Raw genomic sequence first — 27,500 nt, 5'->3', positions numbered from 1 at the left:
TTATCACCCCTTTCTTCTACTCCTCCTTCCCTCATCCTGTTCTTCCTCTCCCCACCCCCATTTTCCCTTTACTCTATCCTTTGTCTTTCTCTTCTTCCTCATCCTTTCCTCATTTTTCTCCCCACTCTGCAGATCTTCCTCTTTCTCCACCACATCCCATCCACCCATTTATCCCCTCCCCTCCTGTACCGCCCTTTGCCCTTTCCTTCTTTTGGTCCTTTTTCAAAACACTCTATAAAGTAAATGACAAAACCCATAAGTGTAATTAACAGATGAGTCTTCATCACAACACCAAACCATTTAACAAATTCCATTTTCCTGTCTTTCAGTTATTATTGCTAAACTGATTTTCTATGATATTGATGAAGATCACTTATTGATCTCACTCACACAAATAGATTGATCATTCAACTCTTTGTTGTTTGGCCCTTCTTTTTTTTCCAGCTAACCCTTTCAAAACCAACCCTTGAGAACCCTTTTTTATTAAAATGTTCAAATATTCAATTTAAATCTTGAACAGTAATCTCATTATGACAAAGATTTGCAAATTCTAGCCCCCAACACCCATCTCTACCCACCTCCACTCTGCCTCTACTCCATCTTTCCCTACTACCATCTCGTTCAGTCCACCCCCTACTTTAGCTGCACTTACTGCAGTTATCTTGCTCTACCTATCTCTAGTCTAACTATTTTCCACCACCAACACAAGACCGTAACCTATTTCCTTTCCAGCTACAATATATTCTCATCATATGATTTTAACGACACCTAATTTACCAATAATTTACTCTCAGATGTGTTTCCACAGAAAAAAAACAAAACAAAACAAAAACAACAACAAAAAAAAACATTCTAAATGTACTGGCTACTACTGTGCCATAAATTATTTAGTAATATAGAATAAGAACAACCAAATTGTTCAGTCACATGATATATATAGTTAATGTTCGCAATCAATTATTTGGTAATTATTACTTTATGCATTCATAGAAAGAGACCTACAAAGCATCACCAAATTCCTCAATAGAGAATAAATATATCTTTTGCATCTGAAATTTGGTAAAAAAATTACTTTGGGTTATTTACTGTTTAAAGAAAGATGAATTTTATTTACTTGAAACTGAGAGAAGAGTTGTGTTTAATATTTGATTGAATGTTCTCAACACAAAAATTCTCTTTTCAACTATTATCTCTTCTTTGTTATCATTCATTAATATTCATAAAACTGCATCAATGAGAACAGCTAACACAGCATCTGTCTGCAGGCATTTTTATGAATATTTTTTTGTTCTCATACTAATCTAGTCAGTGGTGTGATGTGAAATTGTTGTTGTTGTTGTGTAGCTTCAGGTCAGCTTTGATGAACAGAAGTTACAGACAGATATCATGTGGTGCAATATGGTATTACACTTAGTAATTAATATCTGTGATATGGTATTAGATTTTGTAGTCACAGTGTGTAATAAATACCAACTGCACAGTGATAATGTGTTGTGCTGTGAAATAAAAAGTTAAATAAAAAGCTGGATATTTCATAAAGATTTTTAAAAAAAACCCCACAAAGCACACACATAAAACTTATAAACAACAGCATTTAAATAGACATTGGGTTGAAAAATCCTTTTGGACAGAAAAAGTCAAAAGTTGCTCATACGATTTGAAGCCACATCTTCTGTAAACATGATAGACTTTCTACAATTGGACTAAAGTCAATCCTTTGAATTTCTCAGTCCATTTTAGAAACTTTGTTCTGACTAATGAGAATTTTATGTTATTGACATCAAAAGAATTTTATCAACAGTGATCTCGAAGTGTATAAAATTATAAACAAGAGCATATAAATAGCTGATAAGTTTCTAAAATGGAGAGAGAAATTCAAAGGATTAATGTTGGTCCAATGGTAGAACATCTGTCATGTTTACAGAGGATGTGGGTTCAAATCCTATGGACAGCCTTTGACTTTTTCTATTCAGAAAGGTTTTTCAACCAAACATTTGCATCATCATCATTACATGATATCGTTTATAGCTTTATGTATGTGCTTCAAGATATACTATTCTAAATAAGAGTTATTTCATGTTCCCTCAAGGTTTATAAAATTCTTATGCTATAAACAATGTGTAGATCTTGTTGGTAAAGATAAAGTTTCTAAAGTGTAAAGAGACATTAAGAGGATTGACTTTGGTCCAATGGTAAAACATCTGTCATGTCTACAGGAGATATAGGTTCAACCATGGACAACCTTCAACATTTTCTATCCAAAAGGGATTTTCAATCCGATATTTACAAGATATTGTTTATAAATTTATGTATGTGATTTGAGAAATACCATTCCAAAAAAGAATTATTTCGCATTCTCTCAAAAGTTTACAAAATTCTTATGGCATCAAAAAATAGTAATATTTCTTTGGTCTTGTTTGTTCTGGTAGATTCTGTGAGAGCAACCAGCAGTCTGGTGTCAGGTGTCTCACAGGGTCTCTTTCTGTACATTATAAGCTTTGATACTTGGTTGTTATTTATAGTGGGAGACATTCCACATCCAAGTACCAATCTCAAAATCCTAGCTGTCCCCAGCAGAGTAGCTTTTTTGGAGTTTGCTCTGCTCTCGTATCAATTCCGATTTCTCTGACATATTTCTCAAACTTGGTTCCTAGTGCTCCGAGTGTCCCTACAACTACTGGAATGACAGACACTCTCCTCATACTCCACATTCTTGCAATTTCCTCTTTTAGTAGTCTCTACTTTCCAATCTTTTCTAGTTCTTTGTCACTTATGCACGCATCCATTATTATTATTATTATTATTTTTATTACTATTATTATTATTATGAAACCTTTTAGTTTTTAATATATTAATTACCAGTTACCAATGTTAATGTCGTATGTTATTATTTTTGCAACATAAAACAGGAAATGTTTAATTCACATTGCAAACGGTGTTGTAAAGTCAGAAGAATTATGTCATCTACTTATTTCAGATGAAGCTTATCTCAGCCACTCCATTTTATGCCTGCTTGCTTAGCTCATCTTAAACTAAATGACATTTTGCCTCTGTTCAGTAGAAGATGATATTTAATAATAATTTATTTCACTCAATAATTGACTCATTCATAAATTATTTTAAATTGCAGAAAAATGGTTGTTAATAAGCTTTTCGAGATGAAAGATAGAAAATTTGTAAAAATCAATGTGCTGTTATGATATTTAGATGGAATTTTGGCTTTTAGGAAGTAATTTTCATCAGATAATTAATCAGAATGAAAAGTTAATTAAAATTCTTTGAATCATATTATTAGCCTCCCATACATACATACATACATACATGCATACATACATACATACATACATATATATATGTACATACATACATACCTACCTACCTACATACATACATACATACATACATACATACCTACCTACCTACATACATACATACATACATACATACATACATACATACATACATACATATTTTTCCTTAAGGAATTTATTGTGTAATGTCATGCTTTTAGAGGCTATGTATTTTGCTTATTGATAATGAGGAAAAAAACATTATTAATTTTGATAATGACTTTAATAATTTTGATAATGACATTAATAATGCCCAGATAATAATCAGAAAAGAAAAACTCAGATAAACAACTTAGTATTGTAAGAGGGCAATGTTTATATATGGACTTATTCATTACTTTCTGGTTTCAAATCCCACCTAAGTCAACTTTGCTTTTCACCCTTCCAGGGTCAGTAAAATACCAGTAAAACACAGGAGTTGATTCATATTCCTACACTCTCAGAGTGGTTGGCATTAGGAAGGGCATCCAGCTGTAGAAACCTTGCCAGATCAGATTGGAGCCCGGTGCAGCCTTCTGGCTTGCCAGTCCTCAGTCAAACTATCCAACCCATGCCAGCATGGAAAACAGACGCTAAATAACAACGACGATGATGATGCTTCTTTGATACCTAGGGTGGTGAGCTGACAGAATCATTAGCACACCAGGTGAAATGCTTGATGGTATTTCATCCATCCACATGTTCTGAGTTCAAATTCTGCTGAGGTCATCTTTGCCTTTCATCCTTTTGGGATTCATAGAATAAGTACCAGTCAATCACAGAGGTCAATGTAATTGACTTAACTACTGTTGGGTAAGAGTATAAAAATTGCACCCCTCTGTGAAGCCATGTTGCAGAGTAGGTTCATCAAACCAGTATGACCTCAATCTCAAATCCATGGCCACCACATTGGACCATAGTTGGTGGAGAGAACATGCTAGCCTTCATCCTGCAGTGGACTGAACATAAGCAATCCAACTGAGGCCAATCCAACTGAGGCCAATCCAACTGAGGCTTTGATATGAATGGAATTATGATAGAAGACGAGGACTAAATTTGTTGAAATTGTTAGAAAGAAAATGTACGAGAGAACATTGATTTATGTTTAGATGTATTTTGTTCTTTACTTCTTGGTCACAAACGGCAATGGTTGGATACCATTAAACATTAAGCCTCAGTGACATGTTCAATACTTCAGTCTCTCACTTTTAGGACTTATGAAGTTTAGTAAATTTCATTATGGTCTGACCATTTGCAATGGTCAGGAAAAGAGAGTTTCTAGAAACAATATTGATTGTTAGAAGATGTTTTGTTGGAAACTTATGTATTATGATCTTTTGGCAATGGCTTTTAAGAAATATTTGCTTCTTTGTATAATATTTTAAATTTTGGTACTGTCTCATTATCCTGTATTGGTCTGAATTCTGGATTTGTTGACATTCCCAAGTGTTTGACTCTACGTTGTAAAGTGAAAAATAAGAATTGCACTGATATTTTTTTATTATTGAGTTGGAAGAGAAAGGGAAATGTAGAGTCTTCAAGACTGGCAGGAAGGAGAAGAAATTTTTGGTGTTAAACTGGGCAATAAAGTAAATCTACTATCCAATGGTGTAGCAAAAGTTTGTGCCAGCCACCTGGGGCAGTTCCAGGTGAGGAGTTTGGCTGCCTATTCACAGAACATATGTATTACATATATAATGACCATCCACTAAAAAGTTGCCTGAAATGAACCACCTTTCTTGCCCACCCTCTAAACAAAATTGCTTGGAACAGATCACCTCGCTTGCTCACCCCTTAAGTAATGTTGCCTGGAATGGATTACCTCCGTTGTCCACCCTTAAAGTTGTATGGAACAGATCACTTCATTTGTTCACACCCTAAAAAAGCTGCCTGGAACAGATAACCTATCTTGCCACCCTTAAATAAAGTTGTCTGGAACAGATCATTACTCTTACTCACCCCTAAACAAAATTGCCTCGAATGGATCACTTCTCTTGCCCACCTCCTAAGAAAAATGTTGGCTGGAATGTATTGTCTTTCTTGCCCAGTCCTTAAACAAATCTGCCTGGAACAGATCACCTCTTGCTTCCCTTTAGCCAAATTCTAATGCTTACACCCAGTATATATATATATCTAATATATTCGTTTATAGATTTGGTGGTTACATACCAATTTAGAAATAGAAAATCATTAATTAAAACTATAATTCATTTAAATGTTTATCTTTCCAGAGTCTGAGCAAATAAGCATCTTCCCTAATTACACCACGATAAATGGTCAAAAAGAATGGCTTAAACCAGTTTGTTTGCATCGGTTCCAAATGTTTTGTATTTCAGCATTTCTTTTCTCAAAATTACTCTCAAACTACTCATTCATGTGACCCAAGCAGCTGAACATAGGTTTTTCTATTATTATACTTTGGTTTACCTGTGTAAAGGTATGAATACCTTTTCACAGAACAACACTCTTATTAACTATCATATTACTGTGGAATTCTAGCTTACTCTGACAACCAGGAATATGAACCAAATTTCCAAGTAGGAATTATTAGGTTGTGAGTGTGTTGTTAACTGGAACTATTGAGTTCCTAAAAGTCATTTCTGCTTAAATAGAACAGAATTCCTTAGAGAATTCTTTCATGTATTTTATATTCAACAATTGTACATGTGAATATACCACAAAACTAACAGCAATTCTTGCTTTATGCTTGGTAGAAAGTTCCTCAACTGTTTCAAAAGTTTTGTTCGATTTCCTGACTCTTAAGAGTTGAAGTGTTTGAAAGTTGATCTTAAGAAATTATTGTTGTTGTTTAGCTAAAATTCTGCTCTGATTAGCCAAATCTTAGAATGTCGGTAATTACTTAAATGACTAGGTATTACCCACAGACCCTAGTAAGCCAAGCGACCATTGTAGAAACTTTTTGTTGATTCATGTTAAAGATTCTGTTAAACTGCTCAACTGATGACAGCATGGAAAATGAGTGTTAAATGATGAGGATATGTTTGTTGTTGAGTATGATTATTGGCTGCATTTGGTTCTCTGAAGTTGCTGGTAAGAAAACAGATGGTGGATATGACAGAAATTTTAATTAATTTGGCTGGCTCTATATTTATAGATAGATGATGAAACTAATTATGCAGGAAGATGTGACTGTAATGTAATTTCTTTGTAAACTTATGTTTTGTGGTAGTGAGTATGGGTCATGTAGGTAGAAAGATAAAAGGACAGGTGAGATGATTAATCGTTGTAGTATGGAAAATTGTAGATTCCAGACATGTAAAAAGAAAACTGCAAATGTTTGAAAAATTTATGCAGAGTACCTCTGTTTTCTATCTTTGACTCAGTGCTCAAGCTAAGACATTTGTGAACCTATGATTTTTGCTTCGTAGGCTTCACAAACGTGTTCTTATATAAATTTCAACTTGCTGTATATTAAACTCAGGTAAACTTTTTTTAGTAGCAGATCATATCAGATATTTCTCATCTTAAATCAAGCCACACCACTTAAACAGAAAGTAGAAAACAAGGAACAATATCAAATAACAAGAAGACAAGCTAGACTTTAGATTCACATGTAGTTTGGACAGAAGCTGAAAATAGGCGGTTTGCCAATGTTTTGTGATGAAAAGGTCATAATTTTATTGCAAGGTTAAGCACAATTTTGCTGCAAGCTTTAAACCTGGTTTCAAATTTAGGCACAAGGCAAATAATGTTAATGGGAGGGAGCAGAGCTGGATTAAGACCCAATTTCCACTTTATTTATATTTGAAAAGTTTCCTCTTATTTTTTTGAATTGCAAAGTCTTTGATCAGATCCCCAAAATTAATTTTAGGTAATACATCTTTATCTATACTTAATAGATGTAAAGACATCCTGAATATTAATTCTAGAGAGACAACGTTCTGTTATATGCTTGTTTCATGCTGTATAGTTATAAATGATACAGTCTGTTGCACGGTTGCTTAGTAACAATGTTGTGGTGTTGTAATGTTGGATGTATGTGGTGTTGATGACAGTCATCATATGGTCTGGCTGGATGCATGCATAATAAATGAAACAAACTCACAAACATTTAACATATTTATTGATAGAAGGATTTATTGTATTAGCCACCGAGAAAAGAAAGATGCAGACACCATAAATGCCTGCTGGGAGGAGAGAAGTGTGCTGTTTCTTGTTGAAGGCTGACTGAGGTACATTGTGTGTGAGTGTTTGAAGTTGTCTTTTGCTTGAGGTGGTGTGCCTGAATGCTCAAGACAGTCTGCCTGGTGCCCAAGGTTGTCTTGCCTAAGTATCCAAGATGGTCTGTCTGTGATTTAGGCACCAAATGGTTTAAGTAAGGTAAAAAAAGGTTAAATTTTAGAACATCTACATTATGCCACATCTTCGTGCTGATTAGTCAATTTATAGACCAATCACGTGAAACTGTGGTGGCATACTTGTGACCCCAAGCTGAATGTATCATGGTTGTGGCTCTGATCCTTACAAGTCCATTATTTTGGAGGTATTAAATGTCAGATATGTTAGCCAACAATTTTCATGCGTGTTTTGGAAATTTTCTTTTAGTTGGCATTACTAATTACTGAATAATAGAACGTGTTGCAGGATAACCTTTTTGTTCACAATTTTTGATGTACATTTTTATATGGCTCAATAAGCAGAAAATTTCAAGTTTTTTTTTTTTATTTTGATGTTAGATATTAGTTATATTTTCAAAATCTCTGTAAAAGTTAGTTTCTCTAATAGACCATAATATTTTAACATTTTTAGCTTTGTTTCTTCATTCCAAATATATTCTGAGAGCAAAACTGTTTTACCTATTAAAATCCATGTAGCAGCTACTTATGTTGAAATGAATAGATTCCCTTCATGAAGCATCTGATTTTTGGCAATTACCTTCCAATACTGACAGAGAACTGTTCACACTGATATTTAAATTATAATTTGTGGACATTAACATCATTGGTTACAAGTTGCCAGTGTGCCTATCCCTGATTGGCTGCATGCTGACAGTCAAAGTGATAAGGAAGTGTCACCAGATTCTGCTTTTTTTTTTTTGGTTGTTTCTTGGTGATATTTATATCCTTTGCCAATAAACGCCAGCAAAAAAATATACACAGACACACACACTCACTCTTTCACACACTCACTCTTTCACACACTCACTCTTTCACACACTCACGCTTTCACACACTCACGCTTTCACACACACATGCGCAAACACACACACACTCACACACACACACTATATGTATATATGAACATACATATGTATCAGTTTTAAGTCTATCTCTACAGATTTTCTGAACTAGCACTGAAAGTTACGAAATTTCATACACAAATATGTCTCCGTAATAAATTACGGGTGCAAAACAAAATACAGGATCCTTATCAGTAATTAATACACATGTGTATATATATGTGTGTATATATATATATATATATATATTTATATACTTGTATGTGTATATATATATATATATATATACACAGGATGCAGCGAATAAACTGTCGTCTAAATTAAGCAAAAATGAAAATAACACTGACGTCTCATTTTAACAGATATTCTTTTATTCGTTTATCCGTTTCAGTCATTTGACTGCGGCCATGCTGGAGCACTGCCTTTTAGTCTAACAAATCGATCCCAGGACTTATTCTTTGTAAGCCTAGTACTTAATCTATCTGTCCCCTTTGCTGAACTGCTAAGTTATGAGGACATGAACATACCAGCATTGGTTGTCAAACGATGTTGTGGGGTGGGGGGAGACAAACACACACACACACACACACATGACAGGCTTTTTTCAGTTTCTGTGTGCCAAATCGACTCACAAGGCTTTGGTTGGCCTGAGGCTATAGTAGAAGGCACTTGCCCATGATGTCACGCAATGGGACTGAACCCAGAACCATGTAGTTACCAAAATTACATAAATATATATATGTATATATATATATATACATATGTATATATACATATATATACACATGTATATATATATGCATATGTATATACATACATATGTATGTATATATATGTATGTACATATATATATGTATATATATACATATGTATATATATTTATATATATATATATATATATATATATATATACATATATATATATACACATGTATATATATGTGTATATATATATAGATATATATATAAATATATATACATATGTATGTATATATATATATGTATATGTGTATATATATATATATATATATATATATATATAAAATGAAATAAGTGTCCACCGACCAAAAAGATTTTATCAGATGATTGAAATATAAACATACACACACTTACACATATGCATATATATATATACATATGTATATACGATGGGCGTCTTTGAGTTTCTGTCGACCAAATCCACTCACAAGGCTTCGGTTGGCCTGAGGCTACAGTAGAAGACACTTGCCCCAGGTGCCATGCAGTGGTACTGAACCCAGAACTATGTGGTTTGGAAGCAAGCTGCACACATGCACACAAACACACACACATATATATCTGCATATGCATACCCACCCATACCCACATATATATGCACACACCCACACTTGTGTGTGGGTGTGCATGCAGGCATGTTTATGTGTTTGCGTGGATATACACAAACTTACACACACGTATATATATATATGAATTTTCACAGTTTCTGTTTACCAAATTCTATTGAGGCTGTGGTGAAATCCATTTGTCCATGATATCATTCAGTGAGATTCAACTCAGATCCCTGTTGTTGAAAAATAAACTCTGTGCTCTTGTAAGACATGTCTACAAGTTTTTTTTGTTTCCACAGCTTGCCACAAATCATAGATTATAAGAATGAAGAAAGTTTTTCATGAAATAAAGGCTTCACTGATATGTGATATGTTGAGATAATGCCATATAACACTCTCTTAAGAAAAATATGCAAGAAAAACTTATCAAAGACACTTTAAAAGATCTGCCTCATTCATTCACAACACATCTGGTTTTTCTGTCAGTTGTTCAGACTAATAAATTCTTAAAAGGAAATAAAAAAAAAAACAACCTCTACAAGTATTTGTTCAGACTAATTTACTCTTAAAACAGTTTAAATTTCAACACCCACCCACACCACTTAGCCAACATTCATTTTCACGTTCCACATTTGGATATCTGGTTACATTCAATAATACAAATCTCATTATTTCCCCTACATCTAGTAGAATTGTTTGTATCTATGAGAAGAAATGCTGTTCTGTGAAGCACAGTTTTTCTGGCCTCTCATCAAACTCACCCTGCCATCACTAATAGATTGAATCTGTCTTTTCTATCAAAATCAGTCATATTCATTTGCAGACATTTGCCATCAGATTCAGACTATTTTCATCTTAAGATTTAGCTAAGCAGGGGATTGGAAGAAGTGGTTGAGCATTGGACAAACTACCTGCATGTATCGTTATAGTTCTTTATTCTCTTTTTTTTGGAATATCTCAGAATACACACATGAATCTGTAGCATGTAAATATTGGGTTGACAGATGTCTGAGGCTGTCCAAAGGGTTTTTCAAAACAATATTTATATGATAATGGTTTCAAATTTTAGCCCAAGGCCAGCAAGATGGTGGCCAAGTCAATTACATCGACCCCAGTACACAACAGGTACTTAATTTATCGACGGCAGAAGGATGAAAAGCAAAGTCAACCTCGGCAGAATTAGAACTCAGAACGAAAAGACAGACAAAATGCTACTAAGCATTTTGCCTGGCATGCTAATGATTCTGCTGGTTTGCCACCTTATTTATATAAGGAGTGGCGGTGAGGTAAAATAGCTTGCTTACTAACCACATGGTTCCGGGATCTGTCTCACTGTGTGGCACTGTGGGCAAGTGTTTCTACTATAGCTTTGGGTCGACTAAATCCTTCTTGTATATATATATATATATACACATATATATATATATATATATATATATATACACACACACACACACACACACACACACACACACACACACACACACATATATACATTAAATAATATTAAGTGAGAGAGAGAGAGAGAGAGAGAGAGAGAGAAGCTTTATTGCTTTTCAAATAGTTATATTTTAATCCAACTTTATTGATTCATATTGAAACTGAAATGGAATAATTATAATTAGGTTATTTAAAAAATCTTTGATATTTAATAGTGCATTAATTTACATCATATATATGTTAATAACATGCATGCACACATACATACACATACATTCATATACATGTGTGTGTATAATTAATTTAGCAAAAACCAAAGTACTGGTAAGTAGGAAAGCAGACATATTACTAATCCCTTCAGGGAAATGGCCCTGTTAGATATGTAGAAAAGGTGTAGGTAGAAATTCTATACAGTGTACCCGGTGCAAGCTAAGGACACATAAGAGGTGCAGTGGTATCGCAGGAAGATTAAGAGAGAAAGTAGTCTTTGAGTGTAGCAGATGTGCAAGAACAATAAACATAAAGAACACATAGGAAGTAAGATTTCCTGCAATGTCCAGGAAGATCCTTAGAAGTAGTTTCTGTTTCATAGGTGACCTAATTAGCAGCGGGGAAGGATACTCTGAAAGTATAGTTGCTAGAATAAGAACTGGTTGTAGAAAATTCAGTCGTTAACCCATTATTTCGCAGTTATGGCAGATACCAGTGTCACGCAAATGGCACCCGTGCCAATGGCACATAAGAGCACCCATTACACTCTCATGCAATACTTTTTATTTCATGTTGCTCCTGTACACTCAGCTGGCAAAAATGAGTTGTACCTGTAATTTCCAAGGGCCAGCCATGCCACGTTCTGTGTAATGTTGAATCTTGCTGAAAACTACATTGAAGGTAAACATGTCTGTGGAGTGCTCAGCCACATGCACATTGATTTCACAAACGGTCTGTTGGTTGAACAGCTGGAACACCCGTTATTATAACTGATGGCATGCCAGGGTGTGTGTGTATATATACATATATATATATATATATATATATATATATATATATATATATATATATATATATGTATATATGTATCCAAAATTAGAGAGTTAGCTAGGAAACATATGTAGCCTAGATTTTATTTACTCCATTCCCTAATTCTGGGATTTCTATTCCCATACACACCCATCCCAGTTGCTAACCATGAACTAAAAAATAACTTTTTTTCAACTTCTCAAACTTTGATATAGGAAAAACTTTTTAACCTTCTCCATCAGTAAACCACTATTCTTCCTGAAAGTTGCTTTTTTTTTAATACCTTTTATGGATTGCTTGCAGCTTATTAACTTCCTACACCTTGATCCTTAGATTTTACCATTACATATTGCTATACATATGTGTGTGTGTATGTAATCAACAGTAACTCGGGGTTAAACAACACACACACACACACACACACACACACACACACATACACACACACACACACACACACACACTTGCATATTCATCAACACACATGCACACTCAAACTCATTTACACTATTTCTGAATTTGATTATCTAACTCAGTGATTCTCAGCTGGGGTCCAAATAACCCTTGGAGAGTCACATAACCCTTGGAGAGTCACATGACCCTTGAAGAAGAGTCACATGACCCTTGAAGAAGAGTCACATGACCCTTGGGAATCCATATAACATTTTGCAATAAAATTGGTTATATTTCTGCAATGTACAAAATATTAAAAAATTTTTTTAATACAATTCCTAATAATCCCCTTTTTCTATAAGCTTGAAATCTTGTGGGAGGGGACTAGACAATTACATCGACCCCAGTGTTTCACCATTACTTAATTTATTGTCCCCAAAAGGATGAAAGGCAAAGTTGACCTTGGTGGAATTTGAACTCAGAACAGGCGAAATACCACTTAGGAATCAACGGGCTCTGTAGGGATCAAAATGGCTGTACATCCAGCGAAGCATACCGGGTTCATTTCTCTCAAGCCTATGCATTTCCTCGGCTGATGCAGCCCATGTTTCACTGCCATGTAGCATAGCTGTTCCTACCAGGCATCATACAATCTACCTTTCACTCTGAGAGAGAGGCTCCGAGGAGTAAAATAGGGATGAAATGTCAGGGTGAACCTTTAGAGTACAAGAAAGTGAGTGTTAAGGGGAAAAACAAAAAGTGAAGTGGAATGGTTGAGGTTGCAAAAGTGTGGGATGGTTAGAGATGGGGAGAAGTGGAGGGGGAAATGTAATCAAAAGCAAGAATTGAGGAGAGGTTGATAATAGATAGATGGAAGTAAGGTAGGAAGAGTAGGTGATGACTGTAAAGATTGGAAAGGGTTGAGAGGTGAAAGTAGTGAATGCTGGAAGGATGACTGATGATACAAATGAAATGGGAAAAGAGAAGATGACTAGACAGATCAGAAGTGAGTGAGAAATAGCAAAATAGTAATAATATAGCAGACAGAGGAAAAATGAGAGGGAGATAACATGTGCATGGGTAGGTTGTATGAAAGTGAAGGGAGAGGTAGATGTACTGCTGAGGTAGACGTATGTTGGTTGAGAAGGAGAGGTAATTTCATAACATAGGAATGTGATCAGTGGAAAATGTGAGTGGAGAGGGACATTATGAATTATGGAAGATGCTTAGTTAAGTAGTTGAGGTAAATGAGAAAGACAACTGATATTAGAGAAATAGATGCAGTCTGCAGTTATGAAAGTAATGGTTGGGGCAGTGATAAAGAGATGATGGGTGGTGAAGAAGGTTTGAGGAGGAAATTGGGTGAGGTGTGCATATCATAGGCAATTTCTACAAATTGGGTAAGGTTATTTCTCTGATGGAAGCAGAGATTCATCTGTTTCCCTTCTTACTAAAGCTTGCTAGTTGACTTTAAGGCTCTTTGATTACAGGTTTTTGTTTTCACACCTGGAATTTTATTTCTAGCTACCTGATATAATTCTCTGCTGCCTCTATTCTTCCAATTTTTCCAAGCCCATCACTTCATTTTTTATAGTCCTATCTGCCTTATTACTGTTCCACCATGTCATCTTTGGTCTGGATGTAACATTACACTAGCCACAGTTTTGGCCTGCAACCCATAGCAGGTTGTCCCCTGGGAGCTGCCAGTTATCCTCTATGTTAAACATGTCTCTCACTTCCTCTTTTTCATCAAATATTTCAGCTTGTATTTCTTCAAATTTCTGACTGATCGTTGGATCTTTAGCTTCCATATCCTCTTTTTCCAAACAGGTTTGTCTCAGAATCCTTTTAACTCTAATTCTGAAGACACTAACCACTAACTTATGTTGGGTTGTACATTCTTCACATGCCAAGGATTTTGCATTTAGAAGAATCTGTATATCCTGTTTTCTGGAGACAATCTAGTTAATCTTGTTTGTATGGCCACCAGATTGATAGGTGATCAAGTGACTGACTAGTTTCTAGCATGTCTTGAACAATTAAAGTTGTACATAATTAATTATAAACGAAACAGATAAGTTCCAAATCTTTTGTGTACACTGAAACAAAGCCTAAATGAATAAAATTCTAGTAAAGACAAAACAATTACCAAAGTAATTTGTTTGTAGAATATTTGACAAGAAAGAGTAAGAGAGAGATATGTCTAACAGAGGATAAATGGAAGTTCCTAGGGGACAGCCTACCAAGGGTTGCAGACAAAAACTGTGACTAGGGCAAAGTTTCAAACAGACTCAAAGATGATGTAGTGGTGGAACAGTGAGGTTAGTAGGGTTAAAAAAGCGAAGAGATGGGCTTGGAAAGATTTGTTTGTGGTCATCAAAAGCCATGTACAAAATAATATTTGAAGTGTAAAGGACTGGCAGGATCGACAGAGAGTCTTGGAATAGCTTAGTTTAGTACTTTCCATGTCCTGTTTCAAATCATGTTATAATCACCCTTTTATGAGCAGCAATAACCGGAGCCAATCTTCCTTGTCTAAACTCTTCTCTGAAATTGAAGACTTGTGGCCATGTTAAATTAATATCTACAATAGGGTAAATTTACTTGTAGGTAACGTTTTAATTTCTGTAACATTTTAATTTGTCAAAGCAACATGTTTCCTTTAATGAATACATTTTATCGACACAGCTGTGTCAAATTTTTAGCAAGCTGCCAGAATTGTTAGCATGTTGCACAAAATGCTCAGCAGCATTTCTTCTTGTTCTTTATGTTCTGAGTTCAAATAGCGCTGAGGTCAACTTTACCTTTCATCCTTTCGGAGTTCGATTAAATAAGTGTTAGTTGTAATCGATTCCAAAATTGCTGCCCTTGTGGCAAAATATGAAACTGCTATTATTATTATTGAACACAACTGTAATATCCTTTCTCCTGTAGGCACAAGGCCAGGAATTCTGGGGGATGGAGATAGTTGATTAGATCGACCTCAGTGTTACACTGGTACTTAGTTTATCGACTCTGAAAGGATGAAAGGCAAAGTTGACCTTGATGGTATTCGAACTCAGAACATAAAGACACACGAAATACCGCTAAACATTTCGCCCAGCGTGCTAACGTTCCTGCCAGCTCGCCACCTTCAACACAAAACTATAATATCAAGTATGTTCATACTCAGCTTTAGAAGCTTTGATTGAGCAGACCTATGAACAAAACCATTCCATTCACAGCAATCTTCTCTTATGTTTTTAGACGTAACACACCCAGAACTACATTATTCGATATCGTTATCCCTTTTTAAGATACTAAGATATTTAGCCATTATTTCTAGCAGATTGAATTTCTACGTAAGATACACGTTGAAGCTGTCACAGGGACATAACTCTATTAAAGAAAATCAGTTATTTCCCTTATTATGTTCTAATCTAGGATTAAAGAGTGACTTAGCTCCGCAACATTAATCCTCCCAGTTCTGATACTCTTGTGACATTACGCGAGATTCAACATTACCTAACCTTTTTATAGATCATCTAAAATTAGGAACAGCTCACACTAATTGCTATTATCGACTTCTCTCAATAGATACTCATAAAATTATTTTTTCTCGCGCACCCTAATATAAATACCTACACAGATATACACACAATCATACATAATACATACAGCAAACACATGTATGCATATATGTACACACATATATATTACATACATGCATACAAATGTACATGTGCACATACATACATACATACATACATACATACATACATACACACACTTTTCTATTCTAGGTACAAGGCTCAAAATTGTTGTGGAGTGGGGGCAGTCGATTAGATCGACCCCAGTACGCAACTGGTACTTAATTTATCGATCCCGAAAGGATCAAAGGCAAAGTTGACCTCAGTTGAATTCTCACTCAGAATGATATACCGCTAAGCATTTCGCCCAGCGTGCTAATGTTTCTGCCAGATGGTCGCCTTCATACATATATTACACGTACATACATTATATACATGCATACAAACATGTGCACATACATACATACATACATGCATACATACATACATGCATACATCATATACATGCATACAAACATACATGTGTACATGCATACATACATATGTTATACACACACAGATACATACACACCTATTTATGTAAACTTTACTGTAAACTCTTAAGTCAGTACAGTACAGTTTAATTTAAATATTTCCAAGGATTTCACATGAAGCACTCTGCTTTGAGTACTTGCTTAATTATAGCAGCAACAACTGTAAGCTAATGAAAGTGATTATGTAACTCCTATTCTTGTGTCATACATTAATTGTGTATTTGTTTGTTTGTGTGTGTGTGCTTGTTTGTATGAGTTTGTATTTCCGCTCATTATCACGTGTGTTTGCCGATTGTATACAATGGCCTTGCTGTTCATGTGGTTAGTGCTGTTTGCTTGCATTCCATCCCAAGATAATGTCTGGGATTCTTACTATGTCTTGACATGCTTTGCAATCTGTGCAAAGAAAAGACTTATTCATTTGGTGGTGTTTGTTTCCGGTTCTCTACACAATCATATCATCTGAGTTGTTTGTTATTGTTTGATAGACTGGGAAATTAAAACCCCACTTGGAAATAGGAAGGGCAACCAGACAGAGTGAAAACTATTCCTTCAATGTGCTCTCACCTGACCTATGCAAGCATAAAAAAGTAGACCGTAGATGATGCGATGACAATGACAACAACGATGAAGATATGATGAATATTGCAGGAAATCTAAATATATATCATAAATGGTTGGAATTTCATTTGCTGTTTGTAATGCATTTATCCCTCATTTCTTTGATGAAAAACCATATTCTAAATCTCAGAATATATCTCCATTCATAACACAAAATTATTTTACAAAATTTTATTTCTTTCAGCTGACTTTTTTTTATTTTGAATTTTTAGTTTCCCAAGTTTTTCTAGCCTTTATTTATTCTTTTCTTCTTCAATGATGTTTAGAAATGTTTGGTAGATGATCAATTAAATCCATGCTATATGTTTGGTAGATGATCAATTAAATCCATGCTATATGTCTGTATTCTCTTTCTGTAGTCGACGGATCAGGATCTGACAATTGTAAGTATCCCAAGATATCTACAACAGTGTTGTTGAATGAAAATAATCACCTGTTAACTTTGCATTTCCGGTTTTTTATTTTTATTTATTTATTTTTTCATTTAACATTTGCTGCATCCACATGAATATGCTTCCAAAAACGGATTTATATTAATGAATGTCTTTAAACATAAACCTATGCAGACATCCATCTTATATATTTATATTCATAGTTTATAAATCATTTATAGGTAGGACCAATAAAAAAAGTACTCCTTCCAGGCAGAGATAAATAACATTTAATATACACAACTACAAAAGAACTACTAATAGTTTCATGCCTTAAGATACATTAAATTGACAGATTCATATAGATTGCTCAGAGCTACATAGAATGCTTTATAAATCTGACAATTTAATGTGTCTTTAAGCGTGAAATAATTAGTAACTCTTTTGTAATTGTGTTTATTAGATAGTATATATATATATATATATATATATATATATATATATATATATATATATAATAATAATAATATAGATTTAATCAAAAGATTAAATGTGGTACTTAATGTGAATTTTTGTTGCTTATCTTCAAATATAAATATATGTTGTAGAGGAAATTTACTTCAGTCAGTCAAGACACTGAGCTGAAGTAAGGAGTTTCCTTGCATGCTGATGCATCGATCCCATTAGTCAATCATTTTGAATCCAAAATATCTCTGTATGTTTGTGTTTACAAACAAGAGCACAAAAAGTATAGAACACTCAATGCAGAAACAGAGTGAATATTTATTATTGAGGTTATGCATACACACACATATATATATACACATATATGTATACATACAAGCATGCATACCTGCATTATCTTTCACCCTTTACACATGTACATGCATGCATACACACATACATAAAGGCATGCATGCATGCATACATGCATACAAGCACATACGTGCGTACACACTCTGGGGTGGTATCCAGTTTATATACAATATGAAATAATAAGTACAGAATAATATAAAGTCTTTCGTTACTGTATTTCTGTTGAAATGCTTTGTGTTTCTTTCAATTAATTTTAAAGATAACAAAGAATTTAGTAAAATAACTTAGTTATCATTCAGCTAGTGTTAGGAACATAAATTGTGACTAAAGTTTGGTGGGAGATTTTAATTCAGAACTTATGAAAACAAGACATTTGTACTACAAAGCCTACAGAGCCAGCAGTGATTCCAGGTGGGTTGGTATCAAAATGGTTAATGAACAGGATTTATTCCTCAAATATCAATTTGCCTCAGTCACATTGTTGTGCTGTTCTATAAAGCAATGTATTTAAGTTTGTTTCTGGAGAAAAGCTTTGTTGTAAGTAACTTTGCAACACTATGAATAATGCTCAATGTGGTTATGGACAAAGGGAAATGATAGCCGGAACTGAAAAAGAATGCCACAATGTACTAAACATAATAGAAGGGAAACCCAATTTGAAATAGGTCCACAATGTAAGTTGTTGTGTTGGCTTTTGTAGCAGGGTTTGAGTTCAATCCCCAGTAGAAGTAGCAATGGAAAAAACAACAGGAGTTATGACCTAGGGGGACCTGATTTCCTTAGGGTGTCAGAAGTACTACTAACAAGTCAAAGCACCTGTTTAATGGGAGTTCTTCCTCTGAAGGTTTCCCATACTGTTTGCTCACCCTGTAGTGAGGGTTCTACTCCCGGCACTTATCATTATTCTTTGTTATTGTTTCAGATAATAGAAACATTGTATCCAAAATTCTTGACTAAGATTTCAATGACAACATTGATTTCATTTCCTTTGTATGAGAATATTTAATCTTCAGCAAATTAATGCATGGAACTGAATGCTTTATTTTGATTAAGCTAGACAAATTCTTCAAAAGCCATTACTTCTACTGATTACAGTAATCCCTCGACTATCACACGTGTTACGTTTCAAAGCCCCCCACCCCGGCGATAAGTGAAAATCCGCGTAGTAGAAACAGTACTGTATATCTATTTTTATTATTTTTATAATTTGTATATATTTATTTTATTATAAATACAAAACAACACCACAGAGGAATCGACGTAAACTTAAATAATAAACCGCGATGGGTGAACCGCGATATGACGAACAGTTTGATCCAAGGGAGGTAATTTAAGTTATATCTGGGCAATCTTAAGATCAGAATTATTTAAAATTTATGAAGAATGTTGGCATTTACTGTATGGGACATTTTAGAGTTGTATTGCCAACAGTGCTGAGTTTTTGCCCTTGTCCACTGTAGTTGTTTCTGGAGCGACGTTTTAGTGATGGCCACTCACCATGTGAGTCCATACAACATGATGCTGTTAGGAAAACAATATACATCAATCATAGTGTGAAGTGTATGGTTAAGAAGTTTGCTTTACAAACCATGAGATCCCAGATCAAATCCCATTGCAGGACATTTTGGACAGATGTTTTACCAGAGTTTTGGGTTGACCCAAGACTTAAGAATGAAAATTTGGAAGATGGAAGCAGTTCAAAAGCCCACTGAATGGAAAGTACTTCTAATTGAAAACTCTGTCCTTGTCACACACTGTTACATTTAACCTGCCAGAGAATCACATAAAGGTGTACCTGCTTCTAGAATACTCAGCCACATCACACATTAATTCATGTGTAGATAAGTATCCAATTGATAATCTAGACCAGTAGTTCTCAACTGGGTCCATATAAGATTTGGTGGTGGTGGGGGTCCATGCAAACAAAATAGTAAATTGGGGCTCTACAATAATATTTTAAGGGCTCCGGAACAAATTTCACTTTAGATGTATGTATTGGTATTTATTGCAAGAAACAGCTAGGTTTCTTTCTTTAACATTTTCCATAGTTCAACCTACAGAAGGGAACGTTTGAAAACAAAATAGCAATTTTGAAAGAAATTTCTATAAAACTAGATTTTAAACATCAAATAGTTATGGGGTCCACCAGAATAAAATAGTAATCAAAGGGGTCCAGAGATGAAAAATGGTTGAGAACCCCTGCTTTAGATGCTCATAAAGGAAAATTCACAGGAAATCCTATTACATACTTATACACATATACATTAATACATACATCAAAAAGAAAAGAAAAACGACAAAGTTCTTTCCTAAGTTTTATAAAATTGGTTTCCTAGATTCTGGGGATTTGAATATTCCCCAAATGAATGGGATTCTGGTACAATACATTGTTACTCCTTTTTACCAGCTGAGTGGACTAGAGCAACGTGAAATGAAGCATCTTCCTCAAGGACACAGTGCATTACCTTGTCTGGGAATCGAAACCATGGTTTTACAATCATGAGTCCAACACCCTAACCACATATCCACATGCCTCCACGTAATACAAACATGCACATAAACATGCATGCATTCATATATACACATACAAATAGCTATATCTATTTGTCTGTCTTTATATATTTGTTTATACAAAATTCATACATTCATGTCTGTATATATATATATATATACACATACAAACATAATTCTACACACATATACACATACACACAATAAGTAAGACATTGTTTCTTGGACCAGAATACAAATATTTCATTAAAAATTAGTGAGTAAAACAAGATTTATAGTCAACCATTTCAAAATTTACTAAAATTATATTGGTTGTAATCAGTGGTGCACTTGGTTATATTGCTAACTGTGCAAGTGTTTGATGGTTGTCTCTTGTAGTCCAAGAAAAATGGTTCTGCAATTTCTTTCTAAATGACCCACAAAAATGATTCGTTTATAATGATCAAATGTATGTGTTTTACATTAAACTCACTCCTGCCATTAAATTTGACATTACCTGAACAAGTGCCCAGTGCATGGTGTACTACACGTCAGGCATCAAAGTGATAGCAGAGTGAAGTGAAATGAAGAGTTTTGTTCAAGAACACAGCACATTGCCCAGTTCAGGAAGTGAAACCATGATCTTATGATAGTGTGTGCAACACTTGAACCACTATGTCATGAACCTTCACAAACTGTAGAAGTAATAATCTGGTAAAGCTAACGGTTTTAGACAATGAAGAGATCCTCTAACATGTATTCTACAAATTTAGTCTATAAACAGTGGAAATATGCAAAAGTTTTTCTAAGATTTAACTGTAGGTGCCAACTATGGTTAGCATTTAGGTTCTTGTGGTCTAACTCAAAGTTACATCTTTCATGGAAACAATCCATTCTTTACTGCAAGAACTCAAAGAATTAAAAAAAACAAAAAAAAAACAAACATATTTATGCAAACACCTTACAATCACACTCACATTTACGCACGCATGCACGCACACATGCACACACACACATTGCATGAAATAAGTTATTTCTCCATGCATTGAAAAACGATGATATATAATTTAACTCTATAACCAGTTATATTGAGTGTTTGCAACTTTGATATATATATAACTTGTTTGTGTGTGTGTATTTATATGTGTTAGCATGTATGTGTATATTTTTCCAAATGTATATATATATATGTGTGTATATGAATGTACACATATAGAAGAATGTATGTGTGCATGCATGTATGTATGCGTTTTTACAGCTATATGTACCTTTGTTCTAACAACACCAGAAGCAAATGAAGATTTGATGTTTCATCTACTTACATCTTCAATTAAGAAATGTTTGCATGGCTGAAAGCATGTCTACAACAGATGCATGGCAGCAAATAGAAAGTTATACTTTCAATAGAGAAAAGCTATGGTGATGTTACTCTTTACTCTTTTACTTGTTTCAGTCATTTGACTGCGGCCATGCTGGAGCACCGCCTTTTGTTATCTGTTTGCATGGCTATCTTCTCTGATGATGATAAATGAAGAATAATCAATATAAAACAGATATGGAGAGGATGAATGGGAAGTTTGAATGTGGAAAAGTTAAGGAGGCATGGATTATTGTTGTTGCAGTTGTTTAATTTCAATAAGCAATGCAATGTTTAGATCCTGAACTCCCAATGGGCCATGCTTCTGTCTGCTATGCAAACCATGATGAAGCCTCTGGTATACATTTGTTGGTTACATCTTGTGTTCTTGTCCTGCTCTATTTTTTAAACGCAGTCTGGTTATCTGTGTTTGATGGACATAGTTTAGTGTTGAGATATGATTATAATAATAATAATAATAATAATGAAATTATTGTGTATAGTGCTCAGGTGCACTGCAACTCATCAAAGGTGTTATGTACAGTAGATAGAATTATGTAGAAAAGTCAGGAAAGGGAACAGTGTATGAGTTATGATATACAGGTGTGCATGCGTATGGAGGGGGAAAGGGAGATATCAGGTGTAGTGTTGGCGAATTTCAGGAAGCATGAAGGTTTTGAAGGTTTTATTAATCTTAAAGGTTTTAATAGTCTTGAAGTCTTGGTTCTTGACTGCTGTGGATATTTGTGTGTGTGTGTTTGCATGAAGAAGATAATTGCAAAAGAGATCAGCGTATATTTATTAGCCTAATGAGAAACTGTAGTTTATAGATGGATTGAGGATTAAAGGGACTACTTATAATTAGAATGATTTAATTTTTAGTTTGAATTTTTAATGTGTGTCAGAAAAAAATTGTGAGGGTAGATTTAGTTCAAGGAGATATAGTTCTGATTAGGGATGGTCAGATTAGGAAGAAAATCCATGACAAAGTAATGCTGTAAAAAATACATGGTTTTGTTTGACAAGAAAGGATCTAATAAATAATCCAGTTAGTTTTAAGTACTCAGTAAGGATAGCAATTATCAATATGTAATTAAATGGAAGTAGAATTACCTGTAAGGTAGGTGGGAAGGGTGTAGGGTTAGGGTTAGGTGTGATTAGAAGTTGAACTGCAAATATTTTGACTTTGAATTAATTTTAAAAGAGAAAGTTTTAAAGAAATGGGCCTGAAATTTAAAATTATTTAACTTGTTATTAAGGGAAAGAAATGCTAGCAGATCTGTCCATTTGTAGAGGAAGTTTATTGCCATAAGAGCAGGGTCAAAGACATAATATATGGAAATGGTAGCAGTTAGTTTTGGTGAATAGTTTGGTGTGAGATTGAAATGGGGAAAACAAGGAAGGGCTAGAATCATAAATATAGCAAGGCATCGTAATTGTCAGTTAAACCTTTTGATGCTATATTTTTGGTTTTAAATACACCTTTTATATTTTGATTAATTAAAAAAATCACAATGGTACAGGAAAAAATTTTTTGTCATTATCCAGTTAGTACCTAAGGTAGCATGTTGGCAGAGCTGTTAGCAAACTGGAGAAAGTGCTTAGTGGCATTTTGTTCATCTCTATGGTTAACGTTCATATTCTGCCAAGATTGACTTTGCCTTTCATCCCATTGAGATTGATAAAACAAGCACCTGTCAAGTACTGGTGTTGATGAAATCAACTGGCCATCTTTCACAAAATTTCAGACCATGTGTCAATGGTAGAAAGAATTACTGTGCTAGCATTTAGAACATAAATTTACATGAAATTTTAATCGGAAATATTAAGCAAGGAGACTTTAAAATGGAAAGTCTGTTCCACAGAACCAATGGTAGTTTCAGGCAGGTTGGTATCAAATGAATTAAAGAGCAGTTTTTATGAAGGATATACAATGCTTTAATGTTGATTCTTTATTAACATATTTAAATCAATGTCTACAGTTCCACATGAATGAATTTATTATGTGCATGGCTGCACGCAGCTTATTCTGTCACTGGCAAACATAACTTTCTTCTCTGAGCTGTTCTATTCACAATTACGATATTCATTTCCTTCACCTTTTTCCTTGGACACAGCTGCATCTGGAACCAATATAATAGCACTCATTACATGAAATAACCACATTTCTTGTGAAAATATCACAAACATTATTCTCCGTAATATTAACTTGGATTTTGAGTTTCTTGGATGGTTTTTATAATTCAAACTTTTGCTTACTGCGATGCAATGCATGGCAAGAATAATTCTATTTTTATATTATGAAATTATATTGATGTAGATACATATTGCCTTATAATCTCAATGATTTCAATGTTATTTACAGTAATCAATATATTTTCATTTGTATTCAAATACTATTGCTATTATTTTTAAAAATTATTTTTTTTCCCTATCAAAATCAGAATTAAAATACATACACACACACACACATGCGTATACACACACGTGGACAAACGCATGCATGGACAAACACGCACACAAGGACAAACACACGCACATGGACAAACACATACACATGGACAAACACACACAAATGGGCAAATACATACACGTGGACACACACAAGTGCACACACACACAAGTGCACACACACACACGCACACATGTGCACAAACAGACAGACATGTACACACATACATGCACACAACACACACACATACATGCACACAACACACACACACATGTGCACACAACACACACACATGTGCACACAACACACACACACACACACACACACACACATGTGCACACAGCACACAACACACACACATGAGTATATTTACAATCACTGGGTTGTAAGTTTCCCCACATGCTCTGAATGAAACATTCAGCTCTTGATTAGCTTTGCAACTTCTGCTGATTAAAACTATAAAAAAAAGTGTATACTCATGCTTTGAGATCTACATTTCCTATTTGTCTCACCAAACCTATGTCTGTCTGTCTGCTCCTTGCAGAGCTTATCCTCTTTGTGTGCGTGTAATTGCTGTTCCTTAGCGTGAGGTCATAAACGGCTTTTGAGCCCCGAAAGTCATTTAAAGAGCTGATAACAAATATTGCAGCAATGTCTCTCTTTCAGTATTGGCTCCCTTTCCTGCTTTTGTTTAATAGGAATGTTCAACTGCCATTTCAATCAGCCACATGACTTGCAGGTTTTTTGGCAAACATGGTATAATTCATACACACACACACATTTCAGTGTTTGTATGCATTATCTGATTTAATTTTGAATGTTTCTGCTCTTGCAGTGTTAGTGAAAAGACTTTCTACTTCTGGGATAGATATTGGCTCCCTTTCCTGCTTGTTTAATAGGAATGTTCAACTGCCATTTCAATCAGCCACATGACTTGCAGGTTTTATATATGTATTTATGTGTACACACACACATCCACATGTATGCGTGTGTGTCTGTGTATATATATATATATATATATATATATATATGTACACTGAGACTTAGTTCCTGCTTGCTTTGTGAGATGCCTATGACAGTAAGCTTTAGCCAGTCTGTTTGGCCGATTGCAGTTTCCTCCACTCCAGTTGAACAGGTCTTCATGCAATTATTGTTTTGCCTAGAATGGCCAGCACTAGTTGATCTCTTTCTGACTTCTTTCATTTGGTGTTCACATCAATGCAGTCTTTGCATACAAGGTGACCAGCAGGTGCAAAATGTGACCTGCAACTGTTGCGACTCCGGATTTACTGTGTGGAAGGATTAACTTGTATCTAATATATATATATATATATAAGTGTATGTATGTATGTATGTATGTATGTATATCAATCAGTTTCATTTCTATATTTCTTGTTAATAGAGAAAGAGCCGGACTCTAACATAGATTCAAGGCTCCTTCATTGGAACTTTTATCAACATCATCTAGGTATTTGTGCATATGTGTGTGTGTGCAGTATTTGGTGTTAGTGTATGCGCAGATTTGTATGTTTGTTTTATGGATGCGTTTTTATGTCTAGATGCATGCATATGTATTTATGTGCTAAATTTTTGGAAAGTTTTACATATCTTTACAGTTCCATTGATGGCTTGAATCTGTAGTCTTTTAATCAGCCTTTTTCTTTCAGGTTTTGAGAACCCTAATTTTTCCAGGTTTTTGTTGAGGCAGTTTGTTACATATCCCAATGCTCCAACAATCACGGGTATGAATCTCAACTTGTAATCTGGGTGGAGTATCTGTAAATTTCTTAGTAGCTCGGCGTAGTTGTTCTCTTTTTCTCTAATCTTTAGTGGGATGTTGACATCCGCAAGACAGCTGATTTCTACTACTGTACAGAGTTTCTCTTCTCTGTCCCAGATTACTATATCCGGTCTATTATGTCTGCACTTTATTGAGGTTTTTATTGGGACATTCCACCAATACTCTTTCATATTGTGAGTGGTAATGGCTTCTACTTCATTATGGGTTTTCATCTCCTTAGCCCCGGGGTTATCCTGTCGGCGGATTTCATTGTACAGTGTCTTGGCCACAACATCATGTCTCATAGGTAGGTAATACCGTGATGACATTTTTGGACAACTGCTAATGATGTGGGTGATATCTTCGATACTGATTCCACAGAGTGTATATATGTATGTATGTATGTGTGTATTTTTGTGTGTATCTATGTATGTGTGTGTGTATGTACAGGTGTTATGTATGTATGTATGTATGTATGTATATATATATATATATATGTGTGTGTGTGTGTGTGTTTGTGTAGTAAAAAGCTTGCTTCTCAACCACATGGTTCTGGGTTCAGTGCCTCTGTGTGGCATCATGGGCAAGTGTCTTGCACGATAGCCTCGGGCTGAGCAAAGCTTTGTGAGTGGATTTTCCAGGCGAAAATGAAAAGGAGCCTTTTGTATATATATAAAGAAAAGAAGCCATTGTATATATATATATATATATATATATATATCATAATAATTGTGATAATAATATTAGGGGTAAAAATCCAAATTTACACGGAAAAATTCAATTTAATTTGATTTATCATAATTAAAATTAAATCAAATTTCA

General features: G+C 34.6%; 1 protein-coding gene across 6 annotated transcripts in view; it reads left to right on the top strand.

Moving 5' to 3' along the window:
* The window catches only part of LOC106884151 (nidogen-like), a 200,882-nt gene that overhangs the window by 104,116 nt on the left and 69,266 nt on the right, over nucleotides 1-27,500 (top strand). For all 6 annotated transcript variants that reach the window (XM_089365423.1, XM_089365422.1, XM_089365427.1 and 3 more), the window contains exon 5: nucleotides 17,772-17,795. In XM_089365423.1, coding sequence (XP_089221549.1) covers nucleotides 17,772-17,795 — 24 coding nt within the window. The remainder of the gene's footprint in view (nucleotides 1-17,771; nucleotides 17,796-27,500) is intronic.

Source organism: Octopus bimaculoides, chromosome Z (assembly GCF_046866305.1).
Source record: "Octopus bimaculoides isolate indiv1 chromosome Z, ASM4686630v1, whole genome shotgun sequence".
In the NCBI taxonomy this organism is placed as follows: Eukaryota; Metazoa; Mollusca; class Cephalopoda; order Octopoda; family Octopodidae; genus Octopus; species Octopus bimaculoides.
The sequence above is the reverse complement of the archived record's forward strand: the minus strand, read 5'-3'. Positions and strand labels throughout refer to the sequence as shown.